The sequence below is a fragment of the Plectropomus leopardus genome, chromosome 8, assembly GCF_026936395.1.
Source record: "Plectropomus leopardus strain MGB_pleo_1.0 chromosome 8, ASM2693639v1, whole genome shotgun sequence".
Lineage (NCBI taxonomy): Eukaryota > Metazoa > Chordata > Actinopteri > Perciformes > Serranidae > Plectropomus > Plectropomus leopardus.
Genome location: NC_142183.1, coordinates 11,547,411 through 11,561,111, shown reverse-complemented (window position 1 = coordinate 11,561,111; position 13,701 = coordinate 11,547,411). Strand labels below are relative to the sequence as shown.

The 13,701-nt window shown below is 41.3% G+C and overlaps 1 protein-coding gene across 6 annotated transcripts in view; it reads right to left on the bottom strand.

Moving 5' to 3' along the window:
• atp8a1 (ATPase phospholipid transporting 8A1) overlaps positions 1–13,701 on the bottom strand; it is a 141,934-nt gene that overhangs the window by 10,991 nt on the left and 117,242 nt on the right. For all 6 annotated transcript variants that reach the window (XR_015777216.1, XM_088080891.1, XM_088080890.1 and 3 more), the window contains 4 exons: positions 11,320–11,398; positions 10,039–10,100; positions 9,699–9,755; positions 8,159–8,266 (listed from right to left, as the gene is read on the bottom strand). Coding sequence is in view for 5 of the 6 variants with exons in the window: in XM_088080891.1 (XP_087937017.1) it covers positions 8,159–8,266; positions 9,699–9,755; positions 10,039–10,100; positions 11,320–11,398 (306 nt within the window). In the remaining variant the exon portion in view is untranslated. The remainder of the gene's footprint in view (positions 1–8,158; positions 8,267–9,698; positions 9,756–10,038; positions 10,101–11,319; positions 11,399–13,701) is intronic.

Here is a 13,701-nt window from a genome sequence, read left to right as displayed (position 1 = left end):
CTGCAAATTGACTTTGATGTCTAACTAAACACCGGGGGAAGAGGAAATCCCAAATGACAGGAAATCAAAAATGTCTTTTTCCTACAGTTTGAGATGGGACTCAGATGAATAGAGCTTTTCTGTGTCGCCCCGGAGGCTGAAAGTGTATGAGATGAGGGAAAATTGCATCGAAGCACGGGATATTTTCATGTCAATTTCTGAAATTATGCAGCCCCGGTGGAAACATTTACTGTTGTTTTTGTCAGACGTCAGCTTAATTATTTTCGTTTTCATTCAGTGTATCATGCATTTTAATGGGAGCGTTTAAGCCGTCTTGAGAGTCTTTTGAAAATAAACCGAGGATGTATATTCAGCATATTAAATCAAAGTCAAAAGAGCTTGAAAAATAAACTATCGTCCGCAAGTTCAATCTATAAACCATATTTATATCACTGCACATTCCTCAGGGCCACAAATGATGTATATTGTGAACCAATACTTTGAATCTCAAGTTTATCATAAAATTTAAATATGCTGGGGATAAATTTGGTACAATAACTCTTTATAACATTAAGTACGGCTGTAAAACCTACAAAAAAATAAAGTAAAACCTCAATTAACTTTTTTAATTTACCGTCAGTTGTTTAATTTGACGTCAAGGTTTCAAAATCAAAACAAATCTGACCAACTTAAATCAACAAGTGTTTGTCTTCAGGCATCTGGACAGGCTCTGTGACTGCGAGTGGGGGCCAGCAGTGTTGGTGGATGCTAGCGATGTCTCATACCAGGGGGCCCCTGGGAGCTGGACGGGGTGAAAGAGGTCCAGGGAGCAGGGGCTGTATTTTTAGGACAAACTAATAAACTTGTCTGGTTGGACAGACAGTAGTGTCCGCTGGCATGGAGGAGTGTGTTTTCACAGGCCAATGACCCCCTCATGGCCACACACACACACACACACACAGACAGACACACAGACAGACAGACGGATTAGACAAAAGACCAGACAGACAGAAGCAATCATACGTGCACATGTGCACATGCAAAATGACAGCTACTTTAAATACAGCTGTAAAATGTTTCTTACTATTTCTACTCCTTCACAAATGGTGGACAAGAGGTTAGACAGGGGGGTGTCCTAAGTGTCCTGTGGAAGTCTAAAGTCCAGTTCAGACCAAAGAATCGTGACGAGACAAGTTGAAACTTGCAACTACTTGCAATAAGCCAGCGTGCAACATTCTTGAAACCAGTTTACGCCAATAGCAACAACTATGTACATCTTTTCAGGCTTATTTTTCGGGTAAATATAATTTCTAACTTAAAATAAGAATGATGATAGTGATGGTGAGGTACATGCTATAACAAAAACATAAACAAAACAATTTGAGCTTTAGATGGACAATATTTATAATAAATATGTGAGAATTAGTTAAATAACCAGGGCCGATAAATCAGTCAATGGGTACCGTAATGTGTGTGTGACGTGAGTACAGTCCCAGCAGTGATCCATGAAAGGGAAATCGATGGCTCGGTGGGGTCGTAGGCCCATTATCAGAGAATGCTGCAGTCATTTTGACTTCGCTTCAGGCTGATAGGCTGCCGAAACGCAGTTTTTCTTGTAGTGGTTTTGTCTTGCCAATCTTAAGAATGAAATGGGCTTAATGGTTAGGCCAACAGTACCAGACAAATCCTGCATAGTTTACCTTTAACCCCCACATCTCTAGTGAAGCTACACAGCAGCTAACACACCAGACTGTGGCTGTACTTGTGCTGTGAGAAAAAATAATGCAGGTAATCCACTACTTTACTATCCACACCACAGTTATACAGTATGCTTTGGATTCAGCAGACAAGACTAAAAAAAACAAAGTTTCATAACACTGTAGCAACTGTACGACATCCCGGAGACGCTAATACTCAAACACTAGTTTCCTGAATGCACAGAGCTCCTTTGTGCAACATTTTTTGTTAGGTAGACCGAGAGGAGAAGGGTTAGAATAAGTTGAATCCTGTCAGCATTTGACCATGTTGATTCTCCAATTGGCTGAATTCATCTGGTTTTACTGGACAACACTGTACATGCTGACTTCAAGGAGAGGAAGGAAATTGAAGATGAAACTAAACATTTGGCCAAATGTGGCTCGAGTCCTCAACAGACATTCCTGTGAATACTAAGCTTCTTATGGATAAATAGGTAGCGAACACAGCACAGTATAGAAGAAGCAGATGACTGAGGATGACAGAAAAAAGCACGCCCAGTTAAAGAAAGTGCATGAAAAGCAAAAAAAAAAAAAAGAGCAAAGAAAATTCCCTAAATGTCCTCAGCAGAGACAAATCAGCCAATAACCACCCTTAGAGAGGTCAATGTGTAAAGCAAACAACGACTTTCACAGTTGGGTCCTTCATCCACTCCATGCTCTCTGTGCGTCGCCCCACAAAGACAGCAAGACGTTGACATGGAAAACAGAGAGAAAAAGCTCTTTACACAAACACTTGTAACTCAGCGGGCTCACAGCCTCACCACAACATTTACGGTGTGTGTTCAGCAAATTAAAACCGCTCCTCTCACTAATACTGTACACCATGGTCAGTTATTATTAAACTAACAATGTGTTGTGGTGTTTATCAATCATTAGCCGAGGGAGGACCTGCAGGTCTGGGTACAAGAGTTTAACAAAACCTCCCGTACGACACACTCATGAGTCTCTAAGAAGGGGCTAAAGGATTCCACAAGTACCACAGAGGGACTAAATCAACAGCAGCGAGGAACAAGGGTCAGTAATTCCATCACTGGGTCTTGCAAAAGTTTAAAAACAGAAGAATTAGATCTCTCTAAGTAAGACAGATTACTCACAGATTACAGGCTCTCCAACACAAAACAAACACAAATTTGAGCATTGTGGTCAACAGCCCTGAGTTTATAGTCAGACCTCATAACCTGTCAAATTTTTTTGTTTCTGTGTCGGCCTACTGATGTGAATTTGTTTGACGAGGAATACTTCTGCCTCCAAAACTAACAGAGAAGTCATAATTCCATATCAAAGTTTTTAGTCTTTCTATTTGAAATACTACATAAAGAAGAAAACATCTATCGCCAGCCGGGTTTTTGCCAACTCTCAAATCTTGCATGTTGGAGCAGATGAATGTATTATCCTTTTCCAAATCAATCTGCCTCTTTCAGGAACACTGCAAACAACAACAATCAAACTTGACTGAAAGCTAGAGATGTCCTTATGTTAACTTTGATGGATTACTGGTTTTAAGCAAGTCTCAAGTTTCTCTTTAAGTTGGTTTCCAAACTGCCTGGAGGGTATTAAAAACACAGAGAAAAACAATGGACTAAAATTTGCAAAACACTGCTGTGATCCTTTATAGAGTGCAATCCCAAAGCAGTAAAAGGATACGTAACATCAGATTTTTAAATTTGTGGCTTCATGACAAGAATTACAGAACCTGAGGACCATATAGTTTTGCAGCTTAACCCCTACGTCCATGTTTCATGAAGTGTATTATACAAATAAAGGACGCCTGTCAAAGTCAAAGTTAAATTGAACAATTGAAACTTGGCTGCTAGATGAAGCTGTAAAATGATATCAAAGTTCTCATTAATAATTTTGTCATCTCTATTACTCCTGACTCAAAATGAAATTGTAAATTGACACTAAGCACATTCAGTCAAAAAAGCGAGAAAGTGGCTGACAGATAAGTGAAGAAAGGAGACATACTTTAAACAACCTAATCGCCAGGAAAAAATGATGGCACTGTACGTTTATGCAACGACGGATACGTTACAGTTGTACATTATTATGTGGCGGATTAAACTTTACATTTTAACAGTGCTGTGGCTGACGTGTGGATCGGTTTACGTACAAAAAACAATTGGTTATGTTTTGAAAAATGTCATGTTTTGGTTTAAAATACCTACTTTTGGGGGCACAATCCAGGCTGGAAATGCTGCGATGTCTCAGTAAAATACAACTGCTTTTCATAGCACCATTCTCGATAGAAAAACAGCGACGGGTCATGAAAAAAACACCCATGTTTGGTCACTGAAAGGCCGCTGAAAACACAACAACTGTCTGCTAAAACATAACTGGTTTTGTTGTTCGATGGTCCCAGATAGAGGTCTTCAGTGACCTGTAACTTGTCCTCCACCATCCCCTCCAGCTCACTATGACAAAGTCAGCCCAATTACTATAAATCACTTTAGAAATGTTGATATGATGTTGATATGTGCTCCTACACATATTCATGGACAACATTTCAAAACTTTTTCATGATGTTTCAAGGCTCCATAATAATAAAAAAACAAAATTTCATGCCATTTATTCAAATTAACACTAGCACACATGAAGGGAGAGATGGTGGTAAACAAAACACTGTCACACCTCAGCACATATAAGAGCAATATTACTTCAACAGCTACAGAAAAAAACATTTCTTTATACATTAGGTGAAAGGTTTTTCACAAAAAGATTACTGTAACTATTTTGTCAAAGAATAAAATTCCATTAATTTTCTAAAAGGCTCAATGATTTTTAGTAATTCCATGACGTTTTCAGGTTTTCCATGACCCTGGCAACCCTTTGTGTTACATATTAAAGTGTATTTGTTGTTTAAAGAACATACAAAGGCAACTGGGCTGATTTTGAAAGGAGTCTCATTGTGATTTCTTTTTTGTTGTTGTTGTTTTGTATAAAAGATAAAATAATTAATTAAAACTAAGCTTGAGTAACTCAAAAATGGCTAAACAAAACACATCTGAACCACTCTTTCAAAAAGCCATTAACAGAGCCTGACTTTCACTCCTGCTTTACATCTCATCAATATCTAACAGACAGACAAAGATAGTCCTGAGTGTATTCCCGGCACGCTGCCACACATCAACAAACCTCTCGGTAAAATGATTGCCTTCTGAGAAACTGTCTCTTATCACTGAGCAGAAACTGCGGAACAATCTGATGCACACTTGTCGAGTGTAAAATCCATGTGCTCATGACAAGTACTTGAGCCTGAGTGAGAGCGAGAGTTGCTCCACTGCAGCTCACAGCAGAAATTTGAAAATAGCAAAAGGTGTGTGTGAGAAGTGAGGCGAGAGAGGGGATAAAGTGTACAGGAGACAGCTGTGCTGATAGCGGAGGCGAGCAGGTCAGTGTGACAGAGCCTAAGAGACGTCTCCTGAGGTGGAGCTAAGCCGCTTAGTGTGGCAGATTACATGGCCCGAGCAGAATAATCTCACATTTTCTTTTGATATCTGTGTCAGACTTGTATGAGGTGCGAACAGGATGAGCCAGTTATGGGAGTACCTGTGAAAAGCACACTGGCAGTTGGAGTGTGTTTTTGTGGATGGACCCTGCACCTGCCTTGTCAATCGTCCAAAGAATATTTAGCCTGACATTGATGAATGCGTTCACATGAAGCTCAGCGTTGCTCAGCGTCTCCTGTTAAAGGCTGCGAGCTGAGGAGTGAGTGAGCACAGAAACAGGAGGAGAAAGGAGTTCTGGTGTCTGTTATGTTGTTGGCCCTCGGGCAGGTTTTTCGACTGGCAGGGTGGCGGTGGAGGAGGGGGGTGAACACAGAGAGAACAAAGAGGAAAAAGCTGATGCAAAAAGTAAAAGAGAAAGAGTAAGAAAAAAAATATGGAAGGACAGCAAGCACAAAATATTTGAAGATTCAAGTGCACATTGAGGAGGAGGCTGTGGTGAAGTATGTGAGGCTGCATCAGGGTTGAGAATAATCCTGCTCTTCAGAGGCTGCAAGCTGAGAGTGTGTCTCTGATGCCTTCTCAGGTTTCGGAGAGATGTGTCCCTGTTTGATGATGTACTGGCATCCCCGAGTTGGGGCAGGGGCGTAGGGTTACCAGCTACCCACAGGACACCATTACTGTCCTCAGTCAAGTGCTGCAGGGCGTGGATGAAAGCAGCAGGCTTCACAGACGGGGGATAGAGTGGAGCTAATATAACCATCGCCTCTCTGTGTTTGTGTGTGTGTGATTGAGATGTAGTGACTTTGTTATGTTATTTTTTGTGTCTTGCACATGCGATTGCCCAGCTGTAATAGATTTAAGATGCCAAAAATACTACTCACTTATAATTAGATATAACAATTGAAATGCAAACAAGGAATGTTTTCATCTGTCCTTTTCTATCCAAACCTGCTGCAGAAAAAGGTCTCCCTCTCAAAACACAATTTAAGTTTATTTTTTTAATAGTCCAATAAGCAGGACTGATCAGAAGTTAATTTTACTACAAAGTGTGGCCATTAAAGGTTAACTTTGGTATTTTTCAACCTGGCTGCTATTTTCTCGTGTTTTTGTGTCTAAGTGACTAATGGGAATATTTTTTTAAAAAATGGTCCAATATTAAGCAAGAAAATTGGCTGCAATGTAACCATTCTGGGCATGTTTGCACCGCATCTTTACATCCACAAAAGTGGATGATTTTTCCACTGACAGGCTCAGACTATTATTCTAGGTGTCTGACGACATTATGCAAAGGAACCCTATATTGAGAGACCTTTTCGTTAAAGAGTAAGATCTTTTTTGTTCAAACAGCCCCAAAATGCTATCACCACACTCATCAGACCTTTAAATGAATAGTTCAACAACAGGGGTAATACACTTTATCGCTTTCTGTTAGATGGTGAGATTTATGACCACTCTCATACAGATAGAAGAGTTGTATCAAATTTTCCCATCTAATTATCCACCAAAAAGCCACCAAAAGTGTATTTCTCCAAATGTCAACTTTGTGATTTAAAACATCATAATGTAAGCAATAGAACATGAATCCTATCTTCAGTCTCATAACAAACAAAGTCCTTTTCTGCCTGTTGATTAAGACTGAATCACCGTGATGTCGCACTAACATCAATCACTTTCAGGCAGACAACTGGCGATTGATTTTTATTGTAGAGATATGTCATAATTTTCAGCTCTAACTCTAATGTTTAAAGATTTTAAGTTAAGCATGGTCCGACCTATCTGACGTTTCTGTTATGCTTATTTTATGTTCTTTGTTGCACAAAAGCTAAGCAATGTACTGCTGTGGACAAGAGCCACAGAAACACTAGGATTAACCGCAAACACCTTGTGTCAAACATCAACAGACCACATCGCCATTTACATAAGGAAGTATTTTCATCCAGTATCATGACTATTACACTGCAACTTCACTGCAAAAATAAATAAATGGTGCAAAAATATATTGTTATACCTCACCTCACTAATCCATGGGATTTCCAGGCAAGATTTTTCTAGTGAGCCCACTGGAGACGATCCAGTATCACCACTGATGGCCAAAACTGGTGCAAAATTATGAAGTCCCAAAAACAATCGAATGGCCCCTTAGTGAACTGTGTTACAATAAAAAAAGTTCCCCAGATGCCAGAAGCATTATCTAAAACAGGACACACACAAACAGATTCCCGGACAGATAGATATTCTCCTGCTGCATGCTGTGTGGTGCCAGCCTTTTTCTTTGAACAGCCTCCTGCTGTGTTTCTGTTCGCTAATGAAAAGATGCCTCATTCTCCTCCCTAGAATGCACTGGGAAATGTCACCTGTGGTTAATAGGCTCTCACTGACCACCTGTGGTGACCCAGCGAGACAGTGGTCCCATTCACATGTAAATAACAACTCAAACAAGTAAACAGAGTAAAACAAAAAGGGGCCTATTTTTTATGTTTTTAACATTAAATGAACTTTGAAGGGCATTTTAATCCCAGTTCCTGGTGCTGGTGTTTGCATTTTAGATTTTCAGGACATCAGTGTGTATACCAAATACATCCTCACCTCTGTTTGCCCAGCTTTCAGACTGCTTCACTGTTTCAGTGTCACCTGTGGATACTCAGAGCCGAGGGAGGGCAATGTAACACAAACATTGGGCTAATTGGCCCAATTAAGTCATTATGCAACACAAGCCAGAGGTCTGACAGTTTACACGCCGCTGGCTCTCCTTACAAAGACCTGTGTCAAGTTCGACTCTGAAATTTCCCACCAGTGTGTGTCTGTAGCAGAAAATGAATGATGAGGCTCTCCAGGTCTGTCAGTGATAGACGATTATATCAGCAGTTTCTTCAGTACTACAAGTGTGTGTGTGTGTGTGTGTGTGTGTCTGTGTGTGTGTGTGTGTGTGTGTGTGTGTGTGTGTGTGTGTGTACATGCTAGCATGCGCATGCTTACCTCTCCTGACATGTCGGGAGCCAGTGGGATGAGGGGCCACAGGGAGGAGTAGATGATGAAAAACACCACCCATAGGCCGATGCTTCCCCAGATGGCGATGTGACTGAACTGTCGGGGGAGAATCAGAGGACAGTAAGGGAACAGACACTGTTTTTGCTCTTCGTAGTTATTATAAACCACATGTTTATCAGAACCTTTCCTTATATACAAATGTGTACATACTGTATTCATAAAACAACAAACAAATGGGTGCCTCATCAACCAAAGCAAACACTGAGGCACAAGTCAACAAAAATATATAAAAAAAACAACTTCTCAGACATAAAGCCATCTTTTATACATACATGAATCCTAAAAGCATGTCCAGATTATTTTATTATCTCCAAAAATTTGAGCTTAGATTAACCAGATTCACAAGGTTTCTATCAGGGAATAATAATTCCTCCTATTTATCATCTAATAGATGCAAACATTTGACAAAAGCAGTAAATGGTCCCCAGACCCTTTCAAACATACTCTGTTGCCCATTTCATATATATGTCACTCTTTTTAAAGGAGTTATGAGCATTTTCCAACAAAATTTGTTATTCTATTTCTAAAACATTGTGACTGATACTTTGGCGTGCAGGAGACAGAAATCTAGACTACCCAACAGCCTTTTTTTGAGTACTTTACTTTCTTTGTAGTAAAAAAAACTACATTTTAATTCTGCTCCTCTGCTTTTTTCTAATCACATATAAAGCTAATCTTCAGTCTAGTCTAAGAAAATAGACCAGATGGCAAACTATCACAGCAGGTCTGTGCTGTTCAATAGTTTTGGCTTGCTGATAAGCCGACAGAGCAGCTGAAGGAGTGACCGATGGAGCTCTGAGACCGGCCTCCCTGTTTTGGGGCACTTTCACCTCTTGTTTGAAGTTGAACGCAACAGCTCCTTACATTCTCATCCAGATGTGCTCTCAGGTATCAAAATATTTGTTCACTTTTGTTACACTTTCTTCATCTTTTGGGTTGAAGAAGAAAATTCAACAGGTTATAACCCTCAAATTAAAAACCTAAGGTCCATCGGCATGTCTACTGAACTGACAAATAAAATGAAATAGTGTCCCCTTCACCTCAGTACATTTTGTGTATAAATCTGGGATATTGCCGTTCTATTAATTTAATGTAACTGAAGTGATATATGTTCACATTAGCCATTTACACGGAAACAACCCGAGGCTCCTCATTTACTGCAGATTCGAGCATTACTAAATTACAGCCGTCATTTTCATACATTTTACTGTCTTGTTGTTGTCATTTTTATTATTTGGGCATAACAGTTCGCACTGAGTGGCTTGTCGTACCTTAAAAGAGTTACCATACGGCATATGTCATTTCATAGGGTTAACGGTTACAAGCTCAGTGGGAAATAAACCATAAAGAGACTTGGAGATAAGACGAGGACGTAAAATCTGTCACAAGTATCAGCGGTCATATAAAATGCAGGAACTGGAAAAAGATGGTGGAACCTTAGCGAGAGAGGAGAGAGTCATCGACTCACCATGGTCCAGGACGAGGTCTCAAGGCCGGCTTTAAGACAAACTGTGATGACCACAAACTGTGGAGACACAAATCATATTGAACCAAAACTCTCCCTCTTCAGTACTAACATCAGTCATGGGAAGTGCATCACACATATCTGAATTTTCATTATGTTCATGTTTTTGTTTTACACACTGTACAGTATGAAAACTGGAAAAGATCAGCAGACGAAATGAAAGGCAGAAGAAAAGGAAGTCCAGCTGATGTTTATTCACAGAAATTGGATAACACTTGGCAGAGACACCTGAACCGTTTAACACAGCAGAAACCCTGCCTGTCAAGAAGATTGGTGCACTTACCGTGTAAACCATGTTGCCTAAGAGGAGATAGTCTGGAGTTCTTCCGTTGCCAAAAACTGTATCTATGAAGGGAATCAACAACAGAAGCTTTTAGGGCCAAAGCTGTCTCTTTTCAGCTCTTGGGTTTCATACAGAGTTCCATTAGGTGATCCAAAGAGTAAACAACCGCACAATCCGACGGGCTGTAGGATATAACTTTTAGTACATCTCAGTGTGAACTTTTTTGTAAAACGCTCTGTTAGAGACTCAGATATAAAGGGCGGACATGGGAACGTGAAGTGAAAACCACAGGCGAATGCTGCTTCCATTACTGCCTTTGAGAGCGGCTGGAATGTTAATTCTGTCTTTCACAACTATTAGGAAAGAGTGTTTCTATGAAAATCCATCAGTGAGACTTAGAATTGGTGTGCATTAATCATGGTCAGAAATGTAATGTTCTGGCTAATTCACTGCTGAAATAGAAAGAACATGACTATTTTTTCTGACAAAATGGTTATTTATTCTGCCATTTCACTGGAATCCCACCTACTGAGAACACTTTCGCAAAAACAGAGGTTAGAAGAATTTCCTAAATTAATAAAACACAAATGAAACTGACATATTGCTCCAAGCTGCCCACGTGGCTTTGGGCTGCGGTTCAGGCTAAAATATCAGCAGTGTGCGACTGCCAGTAAAGAAAGAAAGAAAGAAAGAGGCTCCCTCTCCCTTTACTTCCGGCTGGTCACATGTCTTGTGTGCGCTGAGGCTTTGCTGACAGCCTGTCAGTCAGAGTGAAGGGGCTTGGCGCCTTTGTTTGGAGAGCAGGCACAAGCTTGTGTGGTCCTCTGCTCTGGCCAGCCAAGACTTACCGGCTCAAAGATCCCCCATTCTCTCTGCACTCGCACACAGAAAGCTTGCATCTCAATATGCACCAGCATGCACAATTGACCTTGTAGAGATATAAAGTTATTGTGATTAAATTTATAATAAGTGCACACACAAAAAGCTAACGAGCTGCCTTGTTTGGATACAAAATAATTGTCTGCACAGAACAATCATCTAAAAAGTTTGAACCTGAGTGGTGCATGTGTGCAAAAGCATTTCAGCGGGTCATCCTTTGCACACATGAATATACGTTTGTTAGGGTGTGCAGCTCTTGGCAGAGCACACACATGTTTGTAATTCATGACCGGACAGTTGAAGAGAGAACTAATTAAGACAAAGTATGTGTGTTTGACTGTCCTCCCTCTTCATCCACCTAGTCCACCGAGGGCTGTGGCAGAGTCTCTGGGAGCTACTTACCATGCTGGAAGGCTTTAAGTGGGAACCAGAAGAGGATGACGGAGTGGAAGAGCCCGTTCAGACAATGGGCCCAGAAGACCTGCAAAAAAAAAAAAAAAGAGGGGAGAAGGATGGAGGGGAAGGAGGAGGGAAGAGGGGTGGGGGGTGGGAGGCGGCAGGAGATTCAAAGAAGAGAGAAGGAGACAGAGAGAGAGAAAAAAAGCATGAGAAAAGGGTGTGGGGAGCTCCAGCCTTCCAAATGACCCCTGACCTGGGCCCTTTGTGCCAGCCCAGCGCTAGGCTAAGTGGCGGTTTTGTCGGGGCCTCCTCGCTGAATGGCCACCCCGCTGACAGACACGTTGTATATCCTCTGTGTGTGTTATGGGGGAGAGAGAGGCTGCTGAGTGTGTGTACGAGCGGTGAAAGGCAAGTGGGCAACGTCGGGGTGCAGGTTTTAACTTCTAGTTTTTTTTAAGATAACATTGTGTTAAACGGAATCAAAGAAAAGAGTATAAGAAACTGCAAAATACACGTCCCACAATGAGAATATTATACAACATTAATATATGTGCTGCTAGTGTGAGAGTTTCCTCTCATTGCATTTCATTAGGCTTCAGCTCTTTCATGTGAGAATTTTAACTGGTATAGAAATAAATGACAGGAGAGTTTAAACAAGCAGAAATCAGTCTAGAAACACACACAGAGAGACTGACAGGCCTGACAGAGATTAAACTGTTTTCATGGTAATTATTAAGGGCCTGGAAAATCGCGGTGTGGACCGCAGTCTGCGTGTGTGTCTGTGTGTGCAAGCATGCAGACTTTGGATGAGTCTTTTAAATCAATACTCCCACTCCAAAACCACCTTGTTTCAAATTTACATTATGCAACTCCAGAGCCAAACAAAACACTAATGGGCGATGTAGCATGAAACAGCCGTGAAATCTATTCTGCCAAAAAACCCCACTCCACATTCGTGCCCCCTTTTTCCTCCCTGTGCTGACCCAGACGTCGGTGTTAACTTCTGAGAGCTGAAAATTCGTCAAACCGAGACAGCAAACGGCTGACGGGGGAAAAATAAAAACAGAAAAAACATCACATTTTAATCTTTGGCCTCTTTTTAATCATTGGTTCTTGGCAGACGAAAAGTTGGAGGCTCGCTTTCTTCAAAACAAACCTTTTCAACAACTTCAGCAAATCTGTCAGTAAAACATAAAACATGGCTTCCTTGAGACACACTGGACACCCTGAAAGTCAAACTTTCTTGGGATTTGAGTCATTTTGGAATAACTATTAGTACTGCCTTGCATTGTGGGGTTTTTCCAAAATGTTGCCAGGAAAGGATGTGAAAATGAGGAGTAAAGCCAAACAGCATACAGTGAAAAGAAAAGTCTTGTTCTCGACTACGAGTCTTTGTAATACACCTTGGCCTCTGTGGCACGACCTCCTCACCTTTCCAATCGGCCAAACAAAGTCCCATAGCAGCAGCCCCCCCACCCAGGATTACCTCACCCTCCCACTGTGTACACAAAACCCAACACACTGAGCGCGGGGTAGCCTAAACTAACCCCCACCCCTCTATCTCTGTGGTCAAATGTGGACTAAATTATCACTAATGTTACAATCATATGTTTACGCCAATTAGCCTCCCACTGACAGTTCTCCTTTGCCCCCCTCCTCAAATATCCCAAACACACTGGGGGTGTAAACAAGCCCCAGTTTCCCCTCAACAACAATGAATGCTAATGAAATCAATAAATGTTCATAATCATTTGTCACAGTGGGATCCTCCCGTTCACCCCTCCAGCCACCCTGCTCTCTTTCTTTCCCTTGTATCCCAGCAAGTTGCTAGGGATCCCATCTGAATGAATGCCTGGTCTGTCCTGTAAAGATTCTGCCTTTGTGGAGCTTCTAATTGCCAAAAAAAAGCATGAATGCTGGTGATTAATATTGAGCCAAATATTTCCAGAGCTGCCCAACCTCTACCGTTTCTTTTTGAACCAGTGAGGTAAAAATGGAAAGAAATAGAAGAGTATAAAGGTGCTGCATAAGAGGTGATAGTCACTGGTAAACTGCTGTTATTACTAATGCCACATGAAGGGGAGCCTGTTATTAGAGGGACTCAAGTGTCAGCAATATGTAATTAAAAGTGAACAGGCGACACGGTTAAAGCCACGCCCTGGGTTTCTAACCCCCCCACCCCCCCGGTCACTCCCTTCTCTCACCTCAACACAAACAGCTTTAATTCACAAAGACAGTATCTGTTGTGTACAAAAGAGCCAGGCGCGCAGAAAGACAGGCTTCGAGGGGCCAAATTCCTGCTGGATTTTCTCGCCTCGCCTCGGGCCAGCTGCAAGGAAAATATCTCGGGAAAAGAGTGGACAAGCCAGCAAAAACAACCTGCTG